At 55.5% G+C, this 20,925-nt stretch overlaps 6 protein-coding genes across 6 annotated transcripts; 3 read left to right on the top strand and 3 right to left on the bottom strand.

The window, feature by feature from the left end:
* Positions 1-957: 957 nt before the first annotated feature.
* F5Z01DRAFT_627752 (autophagy-related protein 13-domain-containing protein) lies at positions 958-3,806 on the top strand (the record flags this gene model as incomplete). Its single annotated transcript, XM_046261559.1, has 3 exons — positions 958-1,206; positions 1,261-1,356; positions 1,407-3,806. 3 exons carry the CDS (start codon positions 958-960, stop codon positions 3,804-3,806), a joined length of 2,745 nt encoding a protein of 914 aa, XP_046115230.1.
* A 449-nt stretch (positions 3,807-4,255) lies between these two features.
* On the top strand, positions 4,256-6,955 carry F5Z01DRAFT_291414 (uncharacterized protein). The gene is made up of 4 exons (XM_046258813.1): positions 4,256-4,747; positions 4,799-4,959; positions 5,020-5,784; positions 5,845-6,955. The coding sequence occupies exons 1-4, from the start codon at positions 4,705-4,707 to the stop codon at positions 6,862-6,864; spliced, it is 1,989 nt and encodes a 662-aa protein (XP_046115229.1). The 5' UTR covers positions 4,256-4,704; the 3' UTR covers positions 6,865-6,955.
* An 83-nt stretch (positions 6,956-7,038) lies between these two features.
* Positions 7,039-10,653, bottom strand: F5Z01DRAFT_663862 (SNF2 family N-terminal domain-containing protein). The gene is made up of 2 exons (XM_046264056.1): positions 7,620-10,653; positions 7,039-7,569 (listed from the first exon to the last, which is right to left on the bottom strand). The coding sequence occupies exons 1-2, from the start codon at positions 10,479-10,481 to the stop codon at positions 7,201-7,203; spliced, it is 3,231 nt and encodes a 1,076-aa protein (XP_046115228.1). The 5' UTR covers positions 10,482-10,653; the 3' UTR covers positions 7,039-7,200.
* Positions 10,654-10,735: 82 nt separating this feature from the next.
* Positions 10,736-14,196, bottom strand: F5Z01DRAFT_663859 (phosphoenolpyruvate carboxykinase). The gene is made up of 6 exons (XM_046264055.1): positions 13,879-14,196; positions 13,332-13,473; positions 13,141-13,265; positions 12,875-13,075; positions 12,070-12,394; positions 10,736-12,015 (listed from the first exon to the last, which is right to left on the bottom strand). Exons 1-6 carry the CDS (start codon positions 13,930-13,932, stop codon positions 10,997-10,999), a joined length of 1,866 nt encoding a protein of 621 aa, XP_046115227.1. The 5' UTR covers positions 13,933-14,196; the 3' UTR covers positions 10,736-10,996.
* Positions 14,197-16,156: 1,960 nt separating this feature from the next.
* F5Z01DRAFT_677049 (putative translation release factor erf3) lies at positions 16,157-18,389 on the bottom strand (the record flags this gene model as incomplete). Its single annotated transcript, XM_046265320.1, has 3 exons — positions 16,157-16,213; positions 16,261-17,990; positions 18,038-18,389. 3 exons carry the CDS (start codon positions 18,387-18,389, stop codon positions 16,157-16,159), a joined length of 2,139 nt encoding a protein of 712 aa, XP_046115226.1.
* A 478-nt stretch (positions 18,390-18,867) lies between these two features.
* F5Z01DRAFT_290977 (RanGTP-binding protein-domain-containing protein) lies at positions 18,868-20,830 on the top strand. The gene is made up of 3 exons (XM_046258812.1): positions 18,868-19,147; positions 19,202-19,236; positions 19,293-20,830. The coding sequence occupies exons 1-3, from the start codon at positions 18,968-18,970 to the stop codon at positions 20,770-20,772; spliced, it is 1,695 nt and encodes a 564-aa protein (XP_046115225.1). The 5' UTR covers positions 18,868-18,967; the 3' UTR covers positions 20,773-20,830.
* The last annotated feature ends 95 nt before the right edge of the window (positions 20,831-20,925 follow it).

Genomic DNA, 20,925 nt, shown 5'->3' with positions numbered 1-20,925 from the left:
GTCACTAATTACCTCCCACCACTGCACCAAAGTCTGGTGTGTACCTGCTCAATTAAACTTGTCGACATTCTTTATCTTATCTGTACCCTCCATGATGTTGATGCCGATCGCAAACGAGGCAACGAGGTAGATCGACGGTTACGTCGATGCCGCTAGAACAAATGATCTTCAATCCGAAGAAGTTTGGATCTGGGGATTTCAGAACATGAGATGAATAGATGCGAAAGACATTGTCTGGCTTGTGGGCGAAGAAGTGAATGAATAATAGTACCTTAGGTCATGCCGATGACGAAAGGCGTCATTGTCTCCGGTATCGTCATGGCCATCACGGGACTGCAGGAACGAGACCGCCTTAACCCCTTGGGCGGGTGAACGATCTCTTCGACTCCTATTTCAACCAACTCCTACCTCAGGCAGCAGCTGTATAAGTCATCGCTCTCGCCAGGCACATTCCCGCAAACTGTATCGGGCTGCAAGTTGTGGTGAATGCATGGTTGAGTCAGTCAGTCAGCCCGTGTGTCAAGGTTCAGGTACCTTACCCTCTGCTGGCGCGCGCGACTGGACCCAAGTCACTTCACTTCGCCAGCAGCTGCATGTCGTCCACCACCACCAGCACCTCCGCGACGCACCTTTGACGACTGGACTCAACAGCTCCAACACACCAGACCGCCCTCTCGACTCCCGCTTCATCGAGATTCCATTCTCCTCAATCTTGCATTGGCTTCCCAGTACACACTACGAGCCTCATCCTCCCGCTGGCATCGTGGTGTAATTGTCCCTACCATCTTGCTAGGCACACCACTATCGAGACGAAGATAAGCTGCCACCAACGATGGAACAGCACGTCCGCTCCACGGACGAAAAGACGACGATAGCAACTGCTTGATCTAGAAACTGCCCTTCGAAAAAACATAACGACAGTATATACGTACAAATTATATACACCAAAAGGGGGACATGCATCAGCAGCCCCGAGCGCCTCCGAGGACGGCCTCGCCGGCCTCCTCACCCCAAACGAACCCAGCTCGGACGAACAACCCGCGGCAAGCAGATGAAGAGACCAGCTTGGTGACGAGGGCAAGGACGGGTTCGAACGCTTCCAGGGGAGGAGATTCTCTCCCATCCCCTTCGCCGACCGCCGATCACGCGCTGGCGATGCCCGGGCCGCCTGTTGAAAGCGTCAAGAAGCTGGACCAGATTGTGCAGGTTCGTTTGATCGCACATTGCATGTTCATGATCAAGGTGTGCTAATATGGGCAGAACTTCTTTAATAAGGTTGCTGTACTGGTGCTGGATTCAAGGATCAAAACAAAGCCGACAAGGACTGCGAATGGCGTCAAGAAGCCTAACAAATGGGTGAGTTCACATTGCATCGGACTGCCTGATCGATTTCTGACAGAAGCCAGTTTCAACTCGAAACAGACGAGATTGACGATTTCCGGGACGAGCTCAAGACATGGAAGCTGAGCGGGAGCATCGACAGCAGGCCACCTCCTCTCATAATCGAAGTGTACCTCGACACATCGCGGCTGGAGAGCAGCCAGAGCTTGACAATTGTGGATGAAGAGGGGAAGAGATGGGACGTCATGGAGCAGCTCAGCGAGGTGAGCGCAAACGGCACCACGACGAGGAACACACAGGTCATCCTCGAGCGGTGGAAGGTGGAGCTCAGAGCGACAGACAACCCTCCTTCGGATGACTTTGGTCCATCGCTGCCGACCATCTACAAGAAAGCGATTGTCTTCTTCCGATCCTTCTTTGCGGCTTCGAGACTACTACCAGCATGGCGCTTTGCCAGCCAGGGCGCAGCCCGGAATCCCCATCCAGCATTGATCCCGCGTTGCCGGATACGGACATCGGATCCGCGCAGTACGGGCATTGACTTGCTCAAATCGCCAATCGACGGAAAGTCTGACGCAACGACGGATTATTTGTTTGGCGACCTGGACATACCAGTGGGCCGGATGGCGGTGGCGGTCACTTACAGGAATGACTGTAGTTTTCGCATCGACGATTCCGAGGCACTGCTGAGTTCTCGATTCATGGGGGTTGATGAGAACTTCTTCAAGCCTTCGTTACAACAACATCAAGCTGATCGATCGCGGAACCACGTGGCCGAAATTGGCTCATTGCGTGATCGACGACAAGAACGAGGCATTGGCAACGTGCGGCAAACGTACGGCAGCTTGTCCACTTTCCACGGTGATGCTGCTCTTGGGACCAGCCCATTGACGGCCCTCAAATCTATTCGACCGCCTGGCTCAGACACAAGCTCACCGCCGGCGTCCTTTCCCAAACACTCTGACATCCACCCGCCGAGTTCTCTGCCAATGGCCAGCCGGGTACCATCTGCCAGACCATCTATGAGAAGCGACGACAGCACAGGTCGTCGGCCATCTGTTTCTTTCCAGCCTTTCAAGGCAGGGTCGCTGTCGGGGTCTCCTATCCCCCGAACCACAGAGTCTGATACTTCAAACTCACCAAACTCATACCAAAAGCCGCCATCATTGTCGCAGCCGCGAAGTAGAACTTCGTTGACTGCGGGCAATCCTGCTTCACTAAGGGGCGGGCCGCCGACACCTCAACCCGCCGAACCCGCTGGTGGGAGCTCGCCAAGGCCAGGCTCGACGAGTCGCTACAGCAGCAGCTTCACCCATCGACGCGGTCGGCTGTCTGTCGGCGGAGCGAGTAGGACTGGGGACGACGAGCAGAGCAGCAGCGGCAGGCAGAGTCTGGCATCCTCACTCGCCCAACCTGGCTCGGGGCTCTTGGCTGAGCCTGGCGCGAGCTCGGGCTCCTTGGGCGCCGAGGAAGATAATATCTCGGAGTTCCTCAAGGCGCTTGACAGCAAGAAGACACTCAAGAGTTTCGACTCGCCCAAACGCGGCGAATCCGCCACGAACAAGACGGTGGCTCAACTATCAAAGTTCCACATGATGAGAGAATCCAACAACGCTCTGACTGAGTCCATGACCTCGTCAGTTCAGATGCAGAGGTCTCTGAGCTCCTCGAGTCGCCACATGACGAGCAATCCTGGCATGGTCACTGGATCCATTTCTGCCTCCTCTTCCCCCAGCAAGCCGCACTCTCCGCATACGCCCCATACGCCCGCCATCCCATCGCGACTCAGCGAGAACTCGCTCATAGACGACTCGTCGACCTCGAGGAGGGTGTCGTCTCGACGACCAGCCGCACCAGAGTCAACAGTTCCCGAGTCGAGTCGGGAGAACACCATCACCGGGGAGGGCACTACTGCCATTGACATCCCGCTATCCCCGCGCTTGGGCTCTTACCAGCGACGATCCAGCTCAGTTGCCCAGCAAAGCCGTGCAGTCATGGACGACGACACATCTGATCTTCCTTTCGCAACCAACCGTAGCATTAGTCTAGGGGCCGACGACCGAGATCCGCCCACTATCAGTGGCTTGCTTGGCCGGCGGTTGGACCAAGAGGCCGAGCAACAAACTTTGCAGCCTGCTGCCGACATTCGCACGACCGAAACATCTAATGTCCTCAACCGCCAGGATTCGAACGAGGACAACAACCCGCCGGACGCTTTCCTGTCGGGACTGCCCAACTCACCGTATGGCCGCAAGAGATACATGGGCATGGGCGCGCAGAGGAATCGACAGACCCCTCCACAGTCATCCCGTGGCAGTTTCACGGGTTCTGGCAGCAGGCCCGGGCGAGAAGATGCCGAGTCCCTCAGTGGGGAGCCCCTGATGTTCGACCTGTCCGAAATGGACCCTCAGGGGCGAAGAAGTCTGGAAGCAGACAGGGGAGGCAATTCGCGGAGGATGTGGTAGAGGCTTGCATATTGATATTCACCCGTGCATATGGCGAAGATTGTAAATCATTTTGGAGGTATCTAACTTGGGCGTTTGGAGAGCCGCGCACGCACACGGGGTCCAGTCATGTCTCTGCTGGCTGATCGACGAGTCTTATTAAAGAGAAGGGCGGGCGATGGGAGTCTACTGGATTTTGCGCATCACGCCACATTCCTTTGGCAGATATCATGGTCACCACAGCTAGCGAGTGTATTACAGAAGACTACTTGAACATATATTTGTGATTTGCTCTGGAACAGGCCAATGCGTAGGATGGCATGACGACGCTTATGAGTCCTGACTGGGGGCACGTGTGGCGGTGGGGAGGATGTTCGCGGTCCCATCCCTGGCATCCCCAGTAGCGACGGCGACAATTACCTACAGATGCAACAGAATTCGAAAGACAACCCCCCAGTCTGAGACTTGTTGATCCAGTCTTCTCTTTCATCCATCGCCTTTATCAAGCATCATCCAAGTTCATGTAGCAGCTGCGCCACGATGAGAGGCTGGTGTGGCGCGTGGCGCAGTACGTCATGGCGACGAACGCCGTTGGGAGCTCAGCCCCACGCTCCGCACCTGATAGCTCAGGCTTGAGGCTCCTTCGCCCGCTGTCTGGGCCTTGTTGGCTCATGACGAACTGCGCAGCCTGTCCACGCTACCAACTTACATACTTGGCCAGCCTTCTTCTGCCTGACGACCGAAGCTGCAGGCTGCAAAGTTTCCTGAACAAACCGACCATCACCTTCTATACAGTGGCGGCTTGCGTTTCTTTCCTGCGGAATCGCCAAACGTCATCTTGTTGTAGACTGTCCAGCCTCGCCTAACTCAGATTATCATACGAACGACGACTGCGACCAGCGAGCGAGCTATTGGCATAATGTTCCGTGCGGCGGCCACCTCGCCCTACGACGATGTCGTTGGTGAGTAGCAGCTCTTGCGAACACAACAAACACCAGCTAATGCTCTCACAGCCAAGGCGACTGACGAGAAGTCGACGTCCGAGGACTGGGGCGCCATCCTCGAGGTTTGCGACAAAGTCACCACCGATACGAACGGCCCCAAGGAAGTCGTCCAGAGCATGATCAGGCGCCTTGCGCATCGCAACGCCAATGTGCAGCTCTACACACTTGAAGTTTGTCTCATCCCAAGGTCGGCTCAGTAGAGTGGTTGAGAAGCATGGCTAACAAGGTAGCTTGCTCACGCATTATGCCAAAACTGCGGCAAACCCGTCCACCGCGAGATCTCCTCCCGCGCCTTCACCGACGCCCTCCTCAAGCTCGCAAACGACCGAAACACCCATGCCCAGGTCAAGGGCAAGATCTTGGAGAAGATGAAGGACTGGAGTGACATGTTCAGCAAAGACCAGGAGCTGGGCATCATGTACGACGCCTACTACCGCCTAAAGCAGAACAACCCCACCCTGCAACCGCCCAGCGCGCCTCAGAAGCAAGGACTCACGGCCACGGATCGCCAGAAGGAGGAGGACGAGCTGCAGATGGCGCTCAAGCTCAGCTTGCAAGAGGAGGAGAGGAAGAAGGCGCCAAGTGGGAGTGCACAGGCTGGCCCTAGTGGGCAGCAGCAGCAGCAAGGACAGCAGCAGGATCCCACGCCGGCACCAGCGCCCCAAGGCACAACGGCAGCGACAGTCAGCAGGGTGCGTGCACTGTACGACTTTACACCTTCAGAGCCTGGCGAGTTGGAGTTCAAGAGGGGCGACGTCATTGCCGTGCTGGAGAGCGTCTACAAGGATTGGTGGCGTGGATCGTTGAAGGGCAAGACGGGCATTTTCCCTCTCAACTACGTCGAAAAGCTGACGGACCCGACGCCGGACGAGCTCCAACGCGAGGCGCAGATGGAGGCTGAGGTGTTTGCCGAGATCAAGAATGTGGAAAAGCTCCTGACGCTGTTGAGCACGTCAAACTCGGCGCCTCGAGAGGAGGACAACGAGGAGATCTCTGTACGTTGCCTAGCTGCTCTTGTTGATCCCTTAGGCACCTATACTGACTCGTCGCAGAAGCTGTACCACCAGACATTAGCTATCCGGCCAAAGCTGATCAAGCTGATTGAGAAATACTCACAAAAGAAGGACGACTTTACGCAGCTCAACGAGAAATTTATCAAGGCGCGTCGCGACTACGAAGCCCTCCTGGAGTCGTCCATGAGCCACCCACCTCAGCACAGCTATCAACAATATCCTGCATGGCCAGGAGCCCCGGGCCAGGGCTATCCCCAAGCTCCTGGGGGTCATCCTCAGCCGCAGGGCCATGGACCACCTCCCGGACACGGACAGCACGATCCCCAAAGATTCTACACCCCTGGACCGAGCGGACCCTCAGGGCCTCACCAAGCAGCATCGCCGCCACCGCCCAATTTCCCTCAGCAAGGCACTCCAGCCCCCTTCTACGTCGCTGGGTCTGAAGTCCCCTCGTCGCATGGCCAAAGACCCCCAGCCGGTCAGCAATACCCTCCTCACGACGACCCTAGCCACCAGCCTCCCAGCGGACACCAGCACGCTGCTTCTCACAACACCTCGTCGCCTCCACCTCCCCAGCAGTACAACGCCTACGGTCAGCCTCCTGGCCCACAGTCCCCCGGCTTCCCCCAACAGCAAGGACGACCGCAGAGTACCTATGGCGCCCAAGAACTGGCTACCTCAGTGTACGACTCTCCCATTGCCCCTCCCAACAACCTCCAGCCCACCAAATCTTGGACCAACTCCGCCTACGCGCCGGACGACGACCAGAACCAGAAACCTAGCGCGCCGCCGCCTCAACAAGGTGGCTACGCTCCCCAGTACCAGCCGTACAACGCCGCGCCCCCAGACCATCCGCCACCACCGGCTCCCGAGGGCATGGCTCCTCCGCCCCTTCAGCCCGGGGGCGCTGCGTACGACGCGAGACAGAGCTTCTCTGGCCAGCCGGCAGGGCAGGCGCCAGCACAGCAATACAAGCCGTACGTGCCACCTGGAGGAGGACCGGACATGGATGCGCCCAGTGCGCCGGCACCGAATGACTACTATCGCAGCGGTGTGTATTAGTTATTCTTTTTGACTAGTCCTCTTTGACTAGCAAGTATATGATCATGATCAATATCTTTCATGCTTATGTTCATAGCATGCTGTTGTTGTTCATGTCACTGTTCCCGTACTTTGCACTCTTCATGTATGGTCAAATATTCATATTCATGTGAATTATCAAGGCTGGAAATCATTTATTGATATGATATGTATGCACAACTCGCTCATCTTGTCTATCGTCGTGATGCAAGAATCCGCTGATACTCCAAAACACCGTGCCATACCGAGCCCAATATCCTCGAGGCCAATTCATCCGATAATCGCAGCCGTCCCAAAACACCGCACAGGAGCGCTTCCTCACCATCTACGCCCAAAGGTAGCGCTCTCTTGCCTACTTGTTGAAGGCGGGGCCCTCGCGGCTGGCGCTCGCCTCCTATCCAACAGGCCACTCGACGACGGCCGGGATGCGTGCTCCTGCTGCGTCAGGTCCACTGGTTCCGACGAGTGATGGCCAGTCTTGAACAAGTCGATAATCTCATTGAGACCCAACTTGAAGGCGTTCTTCTTCATGCCGCCCTCAATGGCCTGCTCGGCTAGCTCCCGCTTCTTGTTCTGCAGGTCGACAATCTTCTCCTCGATCGAGTCGGTGACGATGAGTTTGTAGACGGTCACGTCGACGGTCTGCGTGAGTCGGTGAACCCGATCAATGGCCTGCTCCTCAACGAACTATAGACTTCCTGTTAGCCATGGTCTCGAAAATCAAACAAGAGACGTACCGGATTCCAAAAGGGTTCCAGGATGACAACCCTCGTTGCCGCCGTGAGGTTGAGACCGAGACTACCACACTTCAGACTACACAGCAACACCCTCGTTCGCGAATCTTTTCGCAATTTTCGTAAACTCTCTTCACGCTCATCGTTCTTCATGCTTCCGTCGTACCGAGTGAACTTCATCCCCTCACTGCGGAGGAATGGCTCCACTAGGTCGAGCATGGACGTGAATTGAGAGAAGACAATGAACTTGTGCTGATCCACCTCTTTGGACAGAATGCGGATGAGCTCTCGGATCTTGGCTGAGGTAATAGCACGGGCAAATCGTTTGGTGTCGTGGTCAGTATCATCAACACCCGAGGCATCAGATTCCGAGACAACACTTGAATCATCGGATTCGCTGGCCTCGTCATCTTCTCCCTCTTCCGTCTGCGACGCCTCCGAGACAGAGTCTTCCAGTAGAGGTTTCTCATCCAGAGTCTGGGAGGCCAGCTTTTTGGTGATGGCGGAGATCGATATAAGAGAATCGTCGTCCGAGTCGCTTTCTGCATCATTCGCAGAGATATAACCCTTTTCCTTTTTCGCTATTTCGTCGTCGACCACGAAGCTGCTCAGGTTGCTTTTGCCCTCGTCATCGACCGATAGCGCCGAGTCGTCAGGCCCAATCGAGTCGCCACCACCTTCGCAGTTCTCATCTTCCTCGCCGCCAGCCTTGCCAAGTCGCAGGCTGCCACGCTCATCGTCGCCGACGAGCCAACTGCCCTCTTCTTCCTCGTCGTCGCTGTCAATGACAGCTCTACGATTCCTTGGTCGTCTGGCCGGGACAGGGGATTTGGAAACCTTATCCTTCTTCGATTTCTTGGCCTTGGGCTTTCTTCTGTGAATCTTGCGATCCTGGCCCTCTTGGGATTCAAAGTACTCCAAATCGCCATGGCACTCGGTACACATGTCCCGCCCTGCCCTGTTAGACTCCGAGTCCAACTGGTTGCCGCAGATACTGCAGTTCTTTGCAGTCTCAATGCCCATGCCGGCAAACATGTCGGCCATGGCATCGATATCGGGCTCTTGGATCTTTTGATTTGTGCCCGTGGACATGGCGTCCTTGTCCTTTGATAACTTCCCCGCGACTAGCTTGGGATGGTTGCACGCTTGTCGCATACGGAGCAGCAAGGTGAAGGCACTCGCGTAGTTCATCTTGCCGCCCATCTCCATTGCTTCTATGTTGCCATTGGCGCGCGCTTCGAGACGATTGTAGAACTTGCGCTCGGCGGCCGTGAGCTCCGCTGATACTGTCACAACATTGCGCTCGGTGACCTTGAAGCCGGTGGTGGACGGTTGACCTTCCTCGGAAGGCTTGCCACCAGGGTTCAAAGCACCTGCTTCCTTGAGGATGTCCTTGGTTCGTCGCTTCATGAAACACTGGAGCAGGCTGTGCAGGCGACGAATAGCGATATGGCCTTTTCCATTTTTCATAGGCAGATCAATGTGCGCCTTCCACTCTTTCAGATCGTCGTAGGGTTTGATCTTAAGGAACCGGATGAGCGACTGCAGTTCGTCAAGGTTGTTCTGCATGGGTGTGCCAGACAAGCACCACCGGAACTCGGACCGCAAGGCGTACGAAGCCTTGGTCATCTTTGCATTGCGGTTCTTGATGGTATGCGCCTCGTCCAGCACGACGCGCCACCAGTGAAGACCAAAGCAACCAGCCTTGACGCCGTCATCAGCAGCAGAGGAGCTGCCATGCTCAGAGACAAGAATCTGATACGTGGTGATGACCACGTCGTACATGGCCAAGTCCTTGAATCTCTTTGTTCTTTGCGGGCCATGGTGCACGCAGACCTTCAGCTGGTGGCTCTTGAGCACCCGTTCCACGATCTCCGACTCCCACTGCCTGATAAGCGCCAATGGGGCTACCACAAGTGTCGTCTTTTCGATTCCCTCGTAGTGCTTCTTCCATTTCTTGTCCTCCTTGCTCGGTTTCTGGTTCGTAAGAATGAGCGAGATGGTCTGCAATGTTTTCCCCAGACCCATGTCATCGGCCAAGATGCCACCTTTTGGCACTTTGCCGCGCTTCACCGGACCAAGCTCGCGACCACGCATCCAGCTGACACCCTCGACCTGATGAGGCAACAGCCTCACCTTAAGGCCTTCAATGTACCCGCTTTTTGGATCTGTGTCGTTCTTGGAAGCATCGTCCTTTGAGTGTTGGGCAACGTCTTGTTGTTGTTCCGGCTCATCGTCTTCGTCCTCGTCCATGACGCCCTCTAGCAGATTCTTTAGATCCTCGCTCGCTTTGTTCGGGTCCGTATAGAAAACCTCGTCACCGAGAGGCGCCCTGGCAGGCGGCGGCGGCAGCGACCCCACTCCACTGCTGTGTGTACTGAACATTGGCATTTTGGGGGGCGCCTTGCGATCCTGGTAGCGTGGTGGTTCCGGCCCGCGGACCTTGCTAGAGTTGGCCTGGTTGAGATGATGCTCCGGGCGTCCCCGATTCGGATTGAAGATGTTCGCCTTCTGCTTGAGGGACGACAGCATCTTGGTCGGGTGCCCGAACGTGGGGCGGCCAGTGAAAGGGTCGTGCGCGCCAGCTTTCGGCGGAGGGGATCCTATACCCTTGCTCTCCATCTGGCTGAATAGATCGTCCACGTCGGGGGAGACGTCGCGCTGGGGATTCGCATTGCTGGGGTTGAGTGGCACCTTTGGCGGCGCCCTTTCGTTGACCATTGTGCTGTTGAGGTGCACAATCACGGGCAGCCTGGCTTTTCGGGGGGATGTCGAGAAATCGGGAGCGTGCTGGGAACCGAGAGTGTTGCAGGGTTTTATAGCGAAAGACACGCCAGGCTTCGACCGCGGGTCAGATCGACTCATGAGGGGGCTGCGTGCTTGTTCGGTGTTGTTTGTTCACGGTCGGCAAGCCCACCATGATTCGCACAAGTACCGATTGTTTCGAAAGTAAGGGTTCTGGGGTGGGCAATGAGGTAATCGCCCCGGCAACCACTGTTGACCCCTCCAAAATCTCAACAAGATAATCACAGTGCGCACAGTACTATCTGTCAGGCGCACCGTGCTGTCTAACCAAAGGCGACAAGGCAGTGGACACATGTTAAACGCCGTCACATCAGGCTTATTATTATGGCACCAAGTTATATATATGTATGTGGTTGTGATATTCATAATCTTCGTCCAAATACTTTCCAGTCTTAAACTGAATGCATGCCTCTCTTTCTGATATATCATGCCGAAAACCAAGTAATTCCATGTACTCGCCATGAGAACAGAACGCCTTTCCAAAACAGATTCGTCAAGTGAAATCCCAAAAACCCATTAGAGGATATCTGTGAAGCGAAAATAGGAAATCTGGTACTTTTTTCCCAACCACAGACTTAGACGGTGGGTCCAGCCTTGACAACCTCCTCGGTTGCCTCGCTCTCGTACTTGGTGAAGTTCTCACGGAAGAGCTTGCCGAGCTTGATCACTTCGTTGTTGAAGCTGTCATCGCCGGCAGTCCAGGCCTTCTTGGGGTTGAGAAGCTCGTCCGGCACGTTGGGGCAGGTCTTGGGCACGTTGAGGTTGAAGACTTCGTAGGTCTCGTACTCGACGTTGGCAAGCTCCCCAGAGTGGATGGCGTCAAGAATGGCACGGGTGTACTTGAGCGGGCAGCGCTTGCCACCCTGCAGAGCACCGGCACCGACCCAGCCGGTGTTCAACAACCAGGCGTTGGCCTTGTGCTGCTCAATCTTGTCCGCAAGCATCTTGGCGTAGCGCATGGGGTGCAGAGCCAGGAAGGGCTGAGCGAAGCACGACGAGAACGTGGCTTGGGGCTCGGTCACGCCATCCTCGGTACCAGCCATCTTAGAGGTGTATCCGGAGATGAAGTGGAACATGGTCTGGGCGCGGTCGAGCTTCGAGATGGGAGGCAGAACACCGCGGGCGTCGCAGGTGAGGAGGATGATGTTCGAGGGCATGTTCTCGGACAAGCAGGGAATCTTGGCGTTGGGAATGTACTCGATAGGGTAGGCGCAGCGAGTGTTCTCCGTGAGGGTGGAGTTGTCGTAGTCAACCTCACGGGTCTCGGGGTCGAAAACCACATTCTCGAGAACGGAGCCGAACTTGATGGCGTTGTAGATATCGGGCTCCTTCTCGGCAGACAGGCCGATGGTCTTGGCGTAGCAACCACCCTCGATGTTGAAGACACCACGATCACTCCAGCAGTGCTCATCGTCACCGATCAGGGCGCGGTTGGGGTCAGCCGACAAGGTAGTCTTGCCAGTGCCCGACAGACCGAAGAAGACGGTCACATCGCCGTTCTTGCCCTCGTTGGCAGAAGAGTGAAGAGTCAAGACGTTGTGCTTGATGGGCATCTCGTAGAACAAGACTGTGAAAACACCCTTTTTCATCTCGCCTTTGAGAGGTTAGCATCGCTTTCATTAGGTTTGAATTCACTTCTTCAACTCACCGGCGTACTCAGTACCCAGGATAACCATCTCCTTGGCGGCGAAGTTGATGGCGACTGAGGTGGCAGAGGTCATGCCCTCGGTGAAACGGTTGGCGGGGAAAGAACCGGCATTGTAGATGGTGTAGTCGGGGTGGAAGTGCTCGAGCTCCTCGCGAGGAGGGCGGATGAGCATGTTGCGCATGAAGAGAGCATGGTAGGCACGAGCGCAGATGACACGGACACGAATGCGGTACTTCTCGTCCCAGCCGGCGTAGCCATCGACGACGTAGATGCGGTTGCGGGTGTTGAGGTAGTCAACAGCACGTTCGCGGTTGATTTTCCAGACCTGAGGCGATCATCGTTAGCACATGAAATTCCCTGAGCCCAATTGCGTTTGCCAAGGAAATGCAGTAGGGAAGAGAACGACGATCCGGGGAAAACTGGGGCCGGGCGCTCGACCCTCGGAAGATATCGCGACTGGTCGACGCGACTCAGTTCGAAGCCGTAGGGCCGCAGACCGCGGTTGGAGGGGCAATTGCGGGGGGAGCCCAGTGGACGAAAGCGATGGCCTAGCCACCATATGACGCCAGGGGTACATCATGCAATCGCGATAGGCTTGCACGCAGTGGGCACGCGACCATGCATTGATGTGTCAGAGTATCCGTCTAGAGCGCCTGCCAGTGTGCGACGGTAGCCGAATGCATCGCAGCATCGGGTGTCTTCGCGCGGACGTTCTCCGTGCGGTGGGCATAATCGTCATCACATGCGCGTGGAAAATTTGGGCTTTGCGGCAGTGAAATGAAGGAAAATGGAGCCAGACACATACCTCTGGGGACATGGGCTTGTTGACGGGACCCCACCAGATATCGTTCTCTGATGAAGGCTCCTTGACAACTCGCTTGTCAAGGGGTGAGCGGCCGGTCTTGGTACCCGAGTAGGCAGTCAAAGCGCCGCTTGATGTGATGGCGGTACCGGTCTCGTAGACGAGAGCATCTTCGTAGAGAGCAGCGACGGAAGGATTGGCGATCTAGGCGGCGGTGTTAGTATCACAGATCCTCATCGCCATTTCGAGGGGGAGCAGGAGTCTCTTACAATTGACACGCGGTCGTAGTCAATGTGCGCGGTCTCGTGCAGCTCCTCCTCGAGCTCGGTGTGAGGAATGTGAGGCTGGACACCACCGGGGTGCAGCGCGGTCTTGTTGACAGTGTGGTTCAGCACTGGAGGGCTCGTGTTAGTGAAGCTCGAGCGTGTAAGTGGGATGGAAGCAGGCAGTCAAGACGTACTCTTGCGCAAGTCGGTTCCGGCAGTCAAGATTCGAGACTTTGGGTTGGGTACGGAGGGATTAGAGTAGGAGAAGCGACTTTGAAGACGGGGTCCTTCATGGTTCTTATAAACTTTGGGTCGGTTAGCACCCATCGGCTCGATCTACACGCTGTCAAAGCAATGGTCAGCCAGAACCCGGGATGAGCCCCAAGCTCCCGCCAAGGCCAGAGCGTTCGGAAGTATCACCCAGGGGGTGTGAATGGGCGTGCACGGCCTTTGTTCTCTCCACACGTCTCATCCGCAGTCTCTGGAGCCGGCTAGGCCTCGATTTACCAGCCTCGATTGGACGAGGGCCGCGAGGTACATGGACGTTTCCTCCGTGACTGACCGAGAGGCAGGCTATCGAGGAACTCGGGCAAGTAGACTGTGGAGCCGGGGGCAGCTAGCACGAGGAAATGTCGGAATCACGGCGGGCGTTGGAGAAGAGATCCAGGCGCCAATGGAGGGGTAAATATTCACAGGCCGATAGCAGCCCCTGACAAAAGAAAAGGGAGGCGTTGCACTTGCCTTACGTGTCGTTATCGGTGGACGAACGAGGGTTGGTCGTGAGTGACGATGCATTTACTATGACCGTGGCAGTCCAGGATGGAAGAGAGGAGAAGATTGAAGCAGGCGGCACAATCTGAACAAGCCAGCCAGTCTGCCATTTGTCCGGTGGCAGGTGCAATTGAGTACAGCGTCATGACTGCCCATTTCGGCAAGATCTCTGAACCCCGCAATCCAGGACGCTGGTCTCAACCTCTGAATGGCATGCACTACCGGGTAGGCTGAGCGCATCGGGATCACCCGGGTTGCTCCGATACGTACGTCTGTCCTCAAGTTGAATGCACAGCCCTGGAGCCATGGTGCAAGTGCAAATTATTAGCTTTTTATTGCAGGTGCTTATTTCGGCATTGATTAATGTTTTCCAGGGCATTGGTCACTCAGCACAGGGACACGTTGCGGCCTGGTCGACTTGCTCTCCCTGCAATTACGTTATAGATTGGGCAGGAAAGTGGCACATGCCGAACACTTTGGCATCAGCCACGTTATACATCCCAATCATTGTGCGTGGATCCCTCTGAGCCGCAGTGTTTTCCTTATTTATGCTGTTGCTTTGGCTAAGTAATTAGAGACATGGACATAGGACATAGAGGCTTCGATCACGAGCACCGTATGTTGGTCACACCGCTGAAGTTAAAATTAGACCGGGAGCAGCTGATCGCCACAAAATGCGCGAGCGTTCAGTCTCGGCCTTGCAAGCAAACCCCGGCTATTGCTAACTAGCACGAGACCGGCTCAAGATGAAGAAGTTCGAATCTCGGCAAACGGGAGCAAGCCAGGGCAGCAATACTTGGTAGCATGCCGCCCACAGGGCACGGGCTGGAGCTAGTACCCCACGATTTGGCTCGCAGTCCCCATCTCCCTCCCGTCCCCATCTACATGGAATTAATCAGGACCATCATAACATTCTACATATGAGTTCACTATTCGCTGCTGAATTATGTAGAAGCGGTGCTGTGTTGAACCTTCTATCGGCAGTACCATCTTCACATGATCCGGCACAGCGTGATAGTCATCGACGTCTGTGCTATCTCGGCCGCAGTCCGAGGGCCAGTACGATATCGTGTCTCCGCCCGCCCATAATTAATACAATCGCTGGAGGAATCTCACGATAATCATGATACACAGTCTCCACGAGATCCTCGTCCCCATATGCACCGAATGAAGTTCAGTCTTCAGATACTCCGTGCTGCCCCTGGTTGCCCCAGACGTGGCCGCTCCGACATGTTCCGTCCGCCCTGGGCGCTCAGCTAGACACACGCCCCTAGCGTCGCCCGCGGCTGCGACCGACCAGAAGTGTTCGCTCGGGAACGATTTGTTGGAGATTGTGAAGAAACCCAAGCACATCCGGGTGTAAGCGCCCACATCCTGCCATTCACAAAGCAGGGCGGATGATGAGCTGTGGCGCGACAGACTGGCCGTGCATACGTCGTGAGTTTAGTACGTAAGGAGGCGCTTCCAGGCGGCCCGAAGTTCGTATTGCTGCCATGTTGCGAACCACTGCGTCGTGGACTCCGTAGCCTCTCACAGAACATGTAGAATTCTTGGTGACTCGATCACATGGCGCAAGCGTTTCCCTGCAGAAAGACCACCCGCACCGCTCCCGAGTCCTCGGCCATGATCCGAATCAATGCCCAAGCCGGCGCCGTGGACCCACCCGCAAAGGACTGGCGGCTCCGTTGGTCCACCTCCGGGCCGCCGTGGTCATGCAACTGTGCCGGTTCCGGCTCATTTTCGTCTGCCTAAGGCACTGACTGACTGGCACCTTAGTAGGTATACGTAGTTAGGATAAGTAGATATCCGTAGGGAAAAACGCAAGGAGAGGAGAGTGCACTTTCTGTGTATCGCAACATGATGTAGTGGCAGCTCGTCGAGTGTTGAATCGATCTCTTGATCGTCGTCTAATCACCCACCACGGTACGAGCAGATCTTGGTTTGCAATGGCTACCAACGGTATCTGAAATTGAGAGATCGAGGCAAGCGGCTGCGCTACATATTCATTGTATCTGACCTTTCTTTCCGACTCATCTTATCATGTTATCATCTTCTAGCCTGCGCAAAGGCCCTCGTCTCGAACTGCGTCGGAAGTACATCTCCGAGCGGCTGGTCCCCGTCGACGGCTATGCGCCCTGATCGCGGCTCCGCGTTGACGATCGCCTCATCCTAGATGCCATGTCTGCCAAATCTATGATTGCTTTTGTGTTGGGTGGTGAACGGTCTATGCTACTGACAAGATCCTCATTTAGGCGCTGTTATCGGTAATGAGCTTGGTAATCTTGCCAATGGCGATAGTTTGGCCCTGGAACTTGTTAGCCGGGTTCGGCGCAACCTCTCAACGAAACATACCTGGTCACGCAGTGTGAAGCGACCCATCTGGGGGTAGTCCTCGAACCTCTCAATACAGACCGAGCCGGCACCACCAGTAACCTGCATCCTCGCAATGATGCTGTCGCCCTTCTTTGCGTGCGTGGGCGCGCTCTTGCTCTTGCGGCCCGTGCCCTTTTGCAGCTTGTGCAGCAGTGCGGCAAATGTGACCTCCTCAATGGCAGAGTGCACGTGGAGAACACAGTTGAAGCCAGAGGTCAAGATGGACTTGAGCTCCAGAATGCGAATCTGCGCCTCAAACTCGGCAACATTGTGCACGAGACGCTTGGGCGAGCAAATGACGAAACCGGGCAGGATGTCTTCTTCCTCGATGCCCTTGAGCCTCAGACGGACCTGGTCACCGCACTGCGCGTGCGGGATCTCATCTTCTTGCTCGCCGTAGACGGCCGAGATTTCCACATTCTGCTTCCGGGGCATCATGATCAGGCTCATACCCTTCTTGCACACGCCTGCCTCGATCTTGCCGTCAATCATGGTGCCCAGATCGCGGTACTTGGCATTGACAGGCATCATGAAGGGGGCGTTCACCTTGCGCTCCAGTGCCTTCATGTTATCCAGGTACTCGAGCAGGGACGGGCCATCGTACCAAGGGCAAATTTCCTTGCCCACGCGTTCCTTGATGTTCAGTGACATCTGCGCAGCCACGGGCATGAAGAAGACATCCGTCTTCAAGTTGTAGCCAGTACCCTTCAAGAACTGGGACAGCTTTGTGGTGCACTCCTTGTATCGCTCTTCAGACCATTCGACAGTCGGGTCGTCCATTTTGTTGATGGCCACAATGAGCTTGTTGACACCCTGCGTCTTGGCCAACATGGCGTGCTCGCGAGTTTGTCCACCACGCTCAAAGCCGGTCTCGTATTCACCCTTACGGGCGGAAATGACCAGGATACCTACGTCGGCCTGCGACGCACCACCAATCATGTTGGGCACGTAGGTCTTGTGGCCAGGAGCATCCAAAATGCTGTAGCGACGTGTCTCGGTCTCGAAGAAGCCTCGACCAACCTCGACCGTCTTGCCCTTGGTGCGCTCCTCCTTGGTCAAATCCATCACCCAAGACAGGTACCAAGACTCACGTCCGAGATCCTTGGCCTCCTGCTTGTACTTTTCCATGGTTCGCTTGTCGACCATGCCAGTCGTCCACAGGATGGAGCCACCCAGGGTTGATTTTCCCGCGTCGACGTGACCGATAAAGATGATGTTGACGTGCTCCTTGCCGTAGATTTCCTTGAGAGTATCCTCATCAACATCGGCGGCCTGCTCCTTGGTGACGGCATCGACATCCCGCTGAGCCTTCTTCTCTCCGGAGACAGGGCTGGAACGTCCAGAAGAGGTTGGCGAGGTCTTGCCAGAGGTCTTACCGCTGGAAGAGGCGGCCTTGCCGGTCTTCTCGCCAGTCTTCTCGATAGCCTTGGCCGCAGTCGTCTTCTGGCCAGCCTCGGGAGCGTCAGTGGGTTCGGGCTTAACGTCGTCCTTGGTGCTCTTCGCCGGCGGTGTGGCATCGCCTCCAATCGAAAGGACCTTAGCCTTGGGCTTGGATGCTGAAGCGTCGCCTCCGATGCTGAGAACCTTTGTGCCACCCTCCTTGGTCACGACAGGCTTTGGCGCATCGGTAGCAGCGGGAGGTGCTGAGGCAGCAGGCTGGGCTGCTGGTTGCGACTGTTGCTGCTGGCCGTATTGGGGGTATCCACCACCTGGTAACTTCAGTATGACGCGCATTCCATGGGTCTCAGTATCTTACCGTATTGCTGGTTGTTGTAGCCTTGGCTAAACCCCCCACCATATTGCTGATACTGATTGTAGCCCTGCTGCTGCTGTTGTTGCTGCTGCTGGTTGCCGTATTGAGGGTAGTACCCTTGCTGGTAGTATTGCTGCTGCTGGTATTGGGGCTGGAATCCACCGTATGCCTGACCAGGTTGGAAAGACTGCACGCCGGGCTGGAAAGACGCAGCGCCGGGTTGGAACGAGTTGGCGCCCGGCTGGAAGCCTTGCGCCTGAGCGGGGTTCATGTTGAGCTGCTGCTGAGCCTGCCGGGCGAGGTTCTCATCCTGTTGCGCCGCAGGGTCATCCTCCCATGAGTTGAGGTTCGACATGTTGGCGATTTGTCGTGGGTATTCGAGTCTCGCGTTTCAGTCGATCGAGTATGTGCGATCGTTGGGTATCGAGGGGTAAGTGGAGGGGTTGAAGTGCAGCAAAGTCCCGAGGTGCTTGCAGAACAGCTGCTTTCCGATCGAAGGCAGAGGGACGCTCGAAATGTGTCCCTGGTGTATTTGGCACTGCAATGTAAAAGAGTCAAATTACCTGCCCGAGAAGGTCAAAGTCCCCTCTTCCGCGCGACGTAGTGGCGGTTGAAAATTCAAGCCCCACCAAAACGCATGACGCCTGGGGAAGGAAGGTGACGCTGTGCTTGGTACAGTGCGACCGTGCGAGCCATCCACAGCACTCACGATTGATCGCACTGCTAGGACCATTTGCTGGCGGGAAGCACTGTGCGAAAACTGACCAAACAAGCGCCTTGCTTAACAGTTATTACACGGTCACTCGGACCTTGCATAACAACAAGCTTGACAACAACGATAGCCAAACTCACTTCATCGGGCCTTCAAGTGAAGCCCAATTCCCCATCGGGTTCCATTCTCACACGCAGAGAACCCGGATCAGCTCCGTCATTATGGAGGACTTCCTTGCCACTGTTGGCGCCCAAGCCTGTAAATACGCCGTAAGGTCGGGCATCGCTCTAACTTCAAAGTATGCCATGAGGCAGTGTTCCAGACTCCTCGAGACAATGGATGATTGTGAAATGCACGCTCGCCTGCTTTCCCTCCAAAAGCAATTTGACAGTAAGATCATGGTCAGTTCCGCCGGCCACGCGTGTCAGACCCCTGCTAACCGTCGACTTTCGCAGGTCATCGCACCAACTATTGACCTCGTAGAGTTCAAGTGAGTTAATTATTCGGGCAGCGACGCGGACTGGGACTCATGCTAACACTGCCCAGATCCGGGCGAGGAAACGTCTTTCTTGACTCGGCTTTGCCACTGACCAAGGCCTTACATGGCGACATTGTGAGCTTAGGGCGACGCATCGACAAGACGGCATCCTTCCTGGAGATCAAATCTCAAAACGGCTCCTATCCACAGCGCCAATCGAATATCGCCAATTTAGACATACAAAGTGTCGTCGCCGACATTGCATCAATGTTGGATCGCATAGACCGCGAGATTCCGCTACTACAGCTAGCCATCACCGCCTCAGGGGAAAGTCTCTCCAGCTCCTTACCTCCTAGCATTTCGCCGTCAAGGCTGCTACAGGCCAGCACTCTTCTCATTGTCGGAGACATGCAGTTTCACAGCGATCAATCGCCAGTCCAAATTGGACCATCGTTCTGCTTGTCTTTGTACATGCTGTTCCTTGGACATGCCCCTGTCGCGCAAGTGCGCGCGCCTACACCTTCTCCAGGTGATCCTCACACAAAACATGACGGGAATAACTCCCAAAGACCATACGGTTTAGGTCCAGGTGATCGCAAACCGATATGGCAGGAAGTCATCCACAAGGCACGCGTGACCCTTCACAGGACCAAGGCTCTTGCGGAGTATTCGTATTACCTGGAATTCACTGAAGATCTTGACGATGGTCGCTTACGAGACGAAGGAGAGGCGTGCACCCAAATTCGCCAGCAGATACCTATCCATCAGATTTCCAAGATCTTCTATACAGACAGTGGCCGGCTACTGAACATAGGAGACGAGACAGCCGACGGCAAGAATCCCGTCCTTCTTTTCAAGCGTGATCCCAATGCCCAGCCCCCAGCCAGCGAGCACAAGCAGGTTGAGGGCTATCTTGGCCCAACGCCGAGTCATGACCCAGCTTCATTTGATACTGATGCAAATGACCAACTGGCGCTTGATCAGCAATTGAATGACGAACTGCGCAGGAGCACTCAGGCATGCCATGCACCACCACAAGACAACCAAACTCGCCAGGTCCATAGCTTCCCCAAACATGTCGATCCCGAGTGGATAGCCTTAGAGATGTACGAAGACATTGCCGAGGAGCATGGAACCCCAGAGGAATGTTCAAGCGCGGCGCAAGACGCTGTCGAGTCCTGGAGTGAAGAGACTGACGCCAGGTCGGATGTCTGCGTCAGAGAGGCTGTCGAACCACAGCAGAAGTCACAGAAGGTTTCCATTGACCATAATTCTAGCACTACGTCAACCGCGCAGCGCTCACCCTTTAGCAATGTCACTACATCATTGTCGCTTATTGAGATGTTGGTTCGATTAGCTGGCCTCCAGGAGTTTCAGCAGACATCGCATTTGTCGATACCAGATCACATTCTCACGTTCTTTCTAGAGGAATCGTCGACCACTGGATTAGGAGGTGAGGCACAATGGGCGGCGCGGCAGGCGGCCAAGGCAAGGGTTGGGTTTGATCCATATCTCGATTCTTCACCAAGAAAGCAGAACAATGTATGACTTTGCAAATTCCGAGTTTCAAAACAATGTTTGAAGTTGTGCATGTGGCAAGTTGCGACATTGCTGTTGGTTGGTTGCTTTACCCTAACGGAGTGCTAAAGTGATGATCCGCTCAATAACGGGTGACTGCCAATGACGTCGTTGGCTGGCGCC

Source organism: Emericellopsis atlantica (assembly GCF_019669845.1).
Source record: "Emericellopsis atlantica unplaced genomic scaffold F5Z01scaffold_28, whole genome shotgun sequence".
In the NCBI taxonomy this organism is placed as follows: domain Eukaryota; kingdom Fungi; phylum Ascomycota; class Sordariomycetes; order Hypocreales; family Bionectriaceae; genus Emericellopsis; species Emericellopsis atlantica.
Note: the sequence above shows the minus strand (reverse complement) of the source record. Positions and strands in the feature narration are given on the sequence as shown.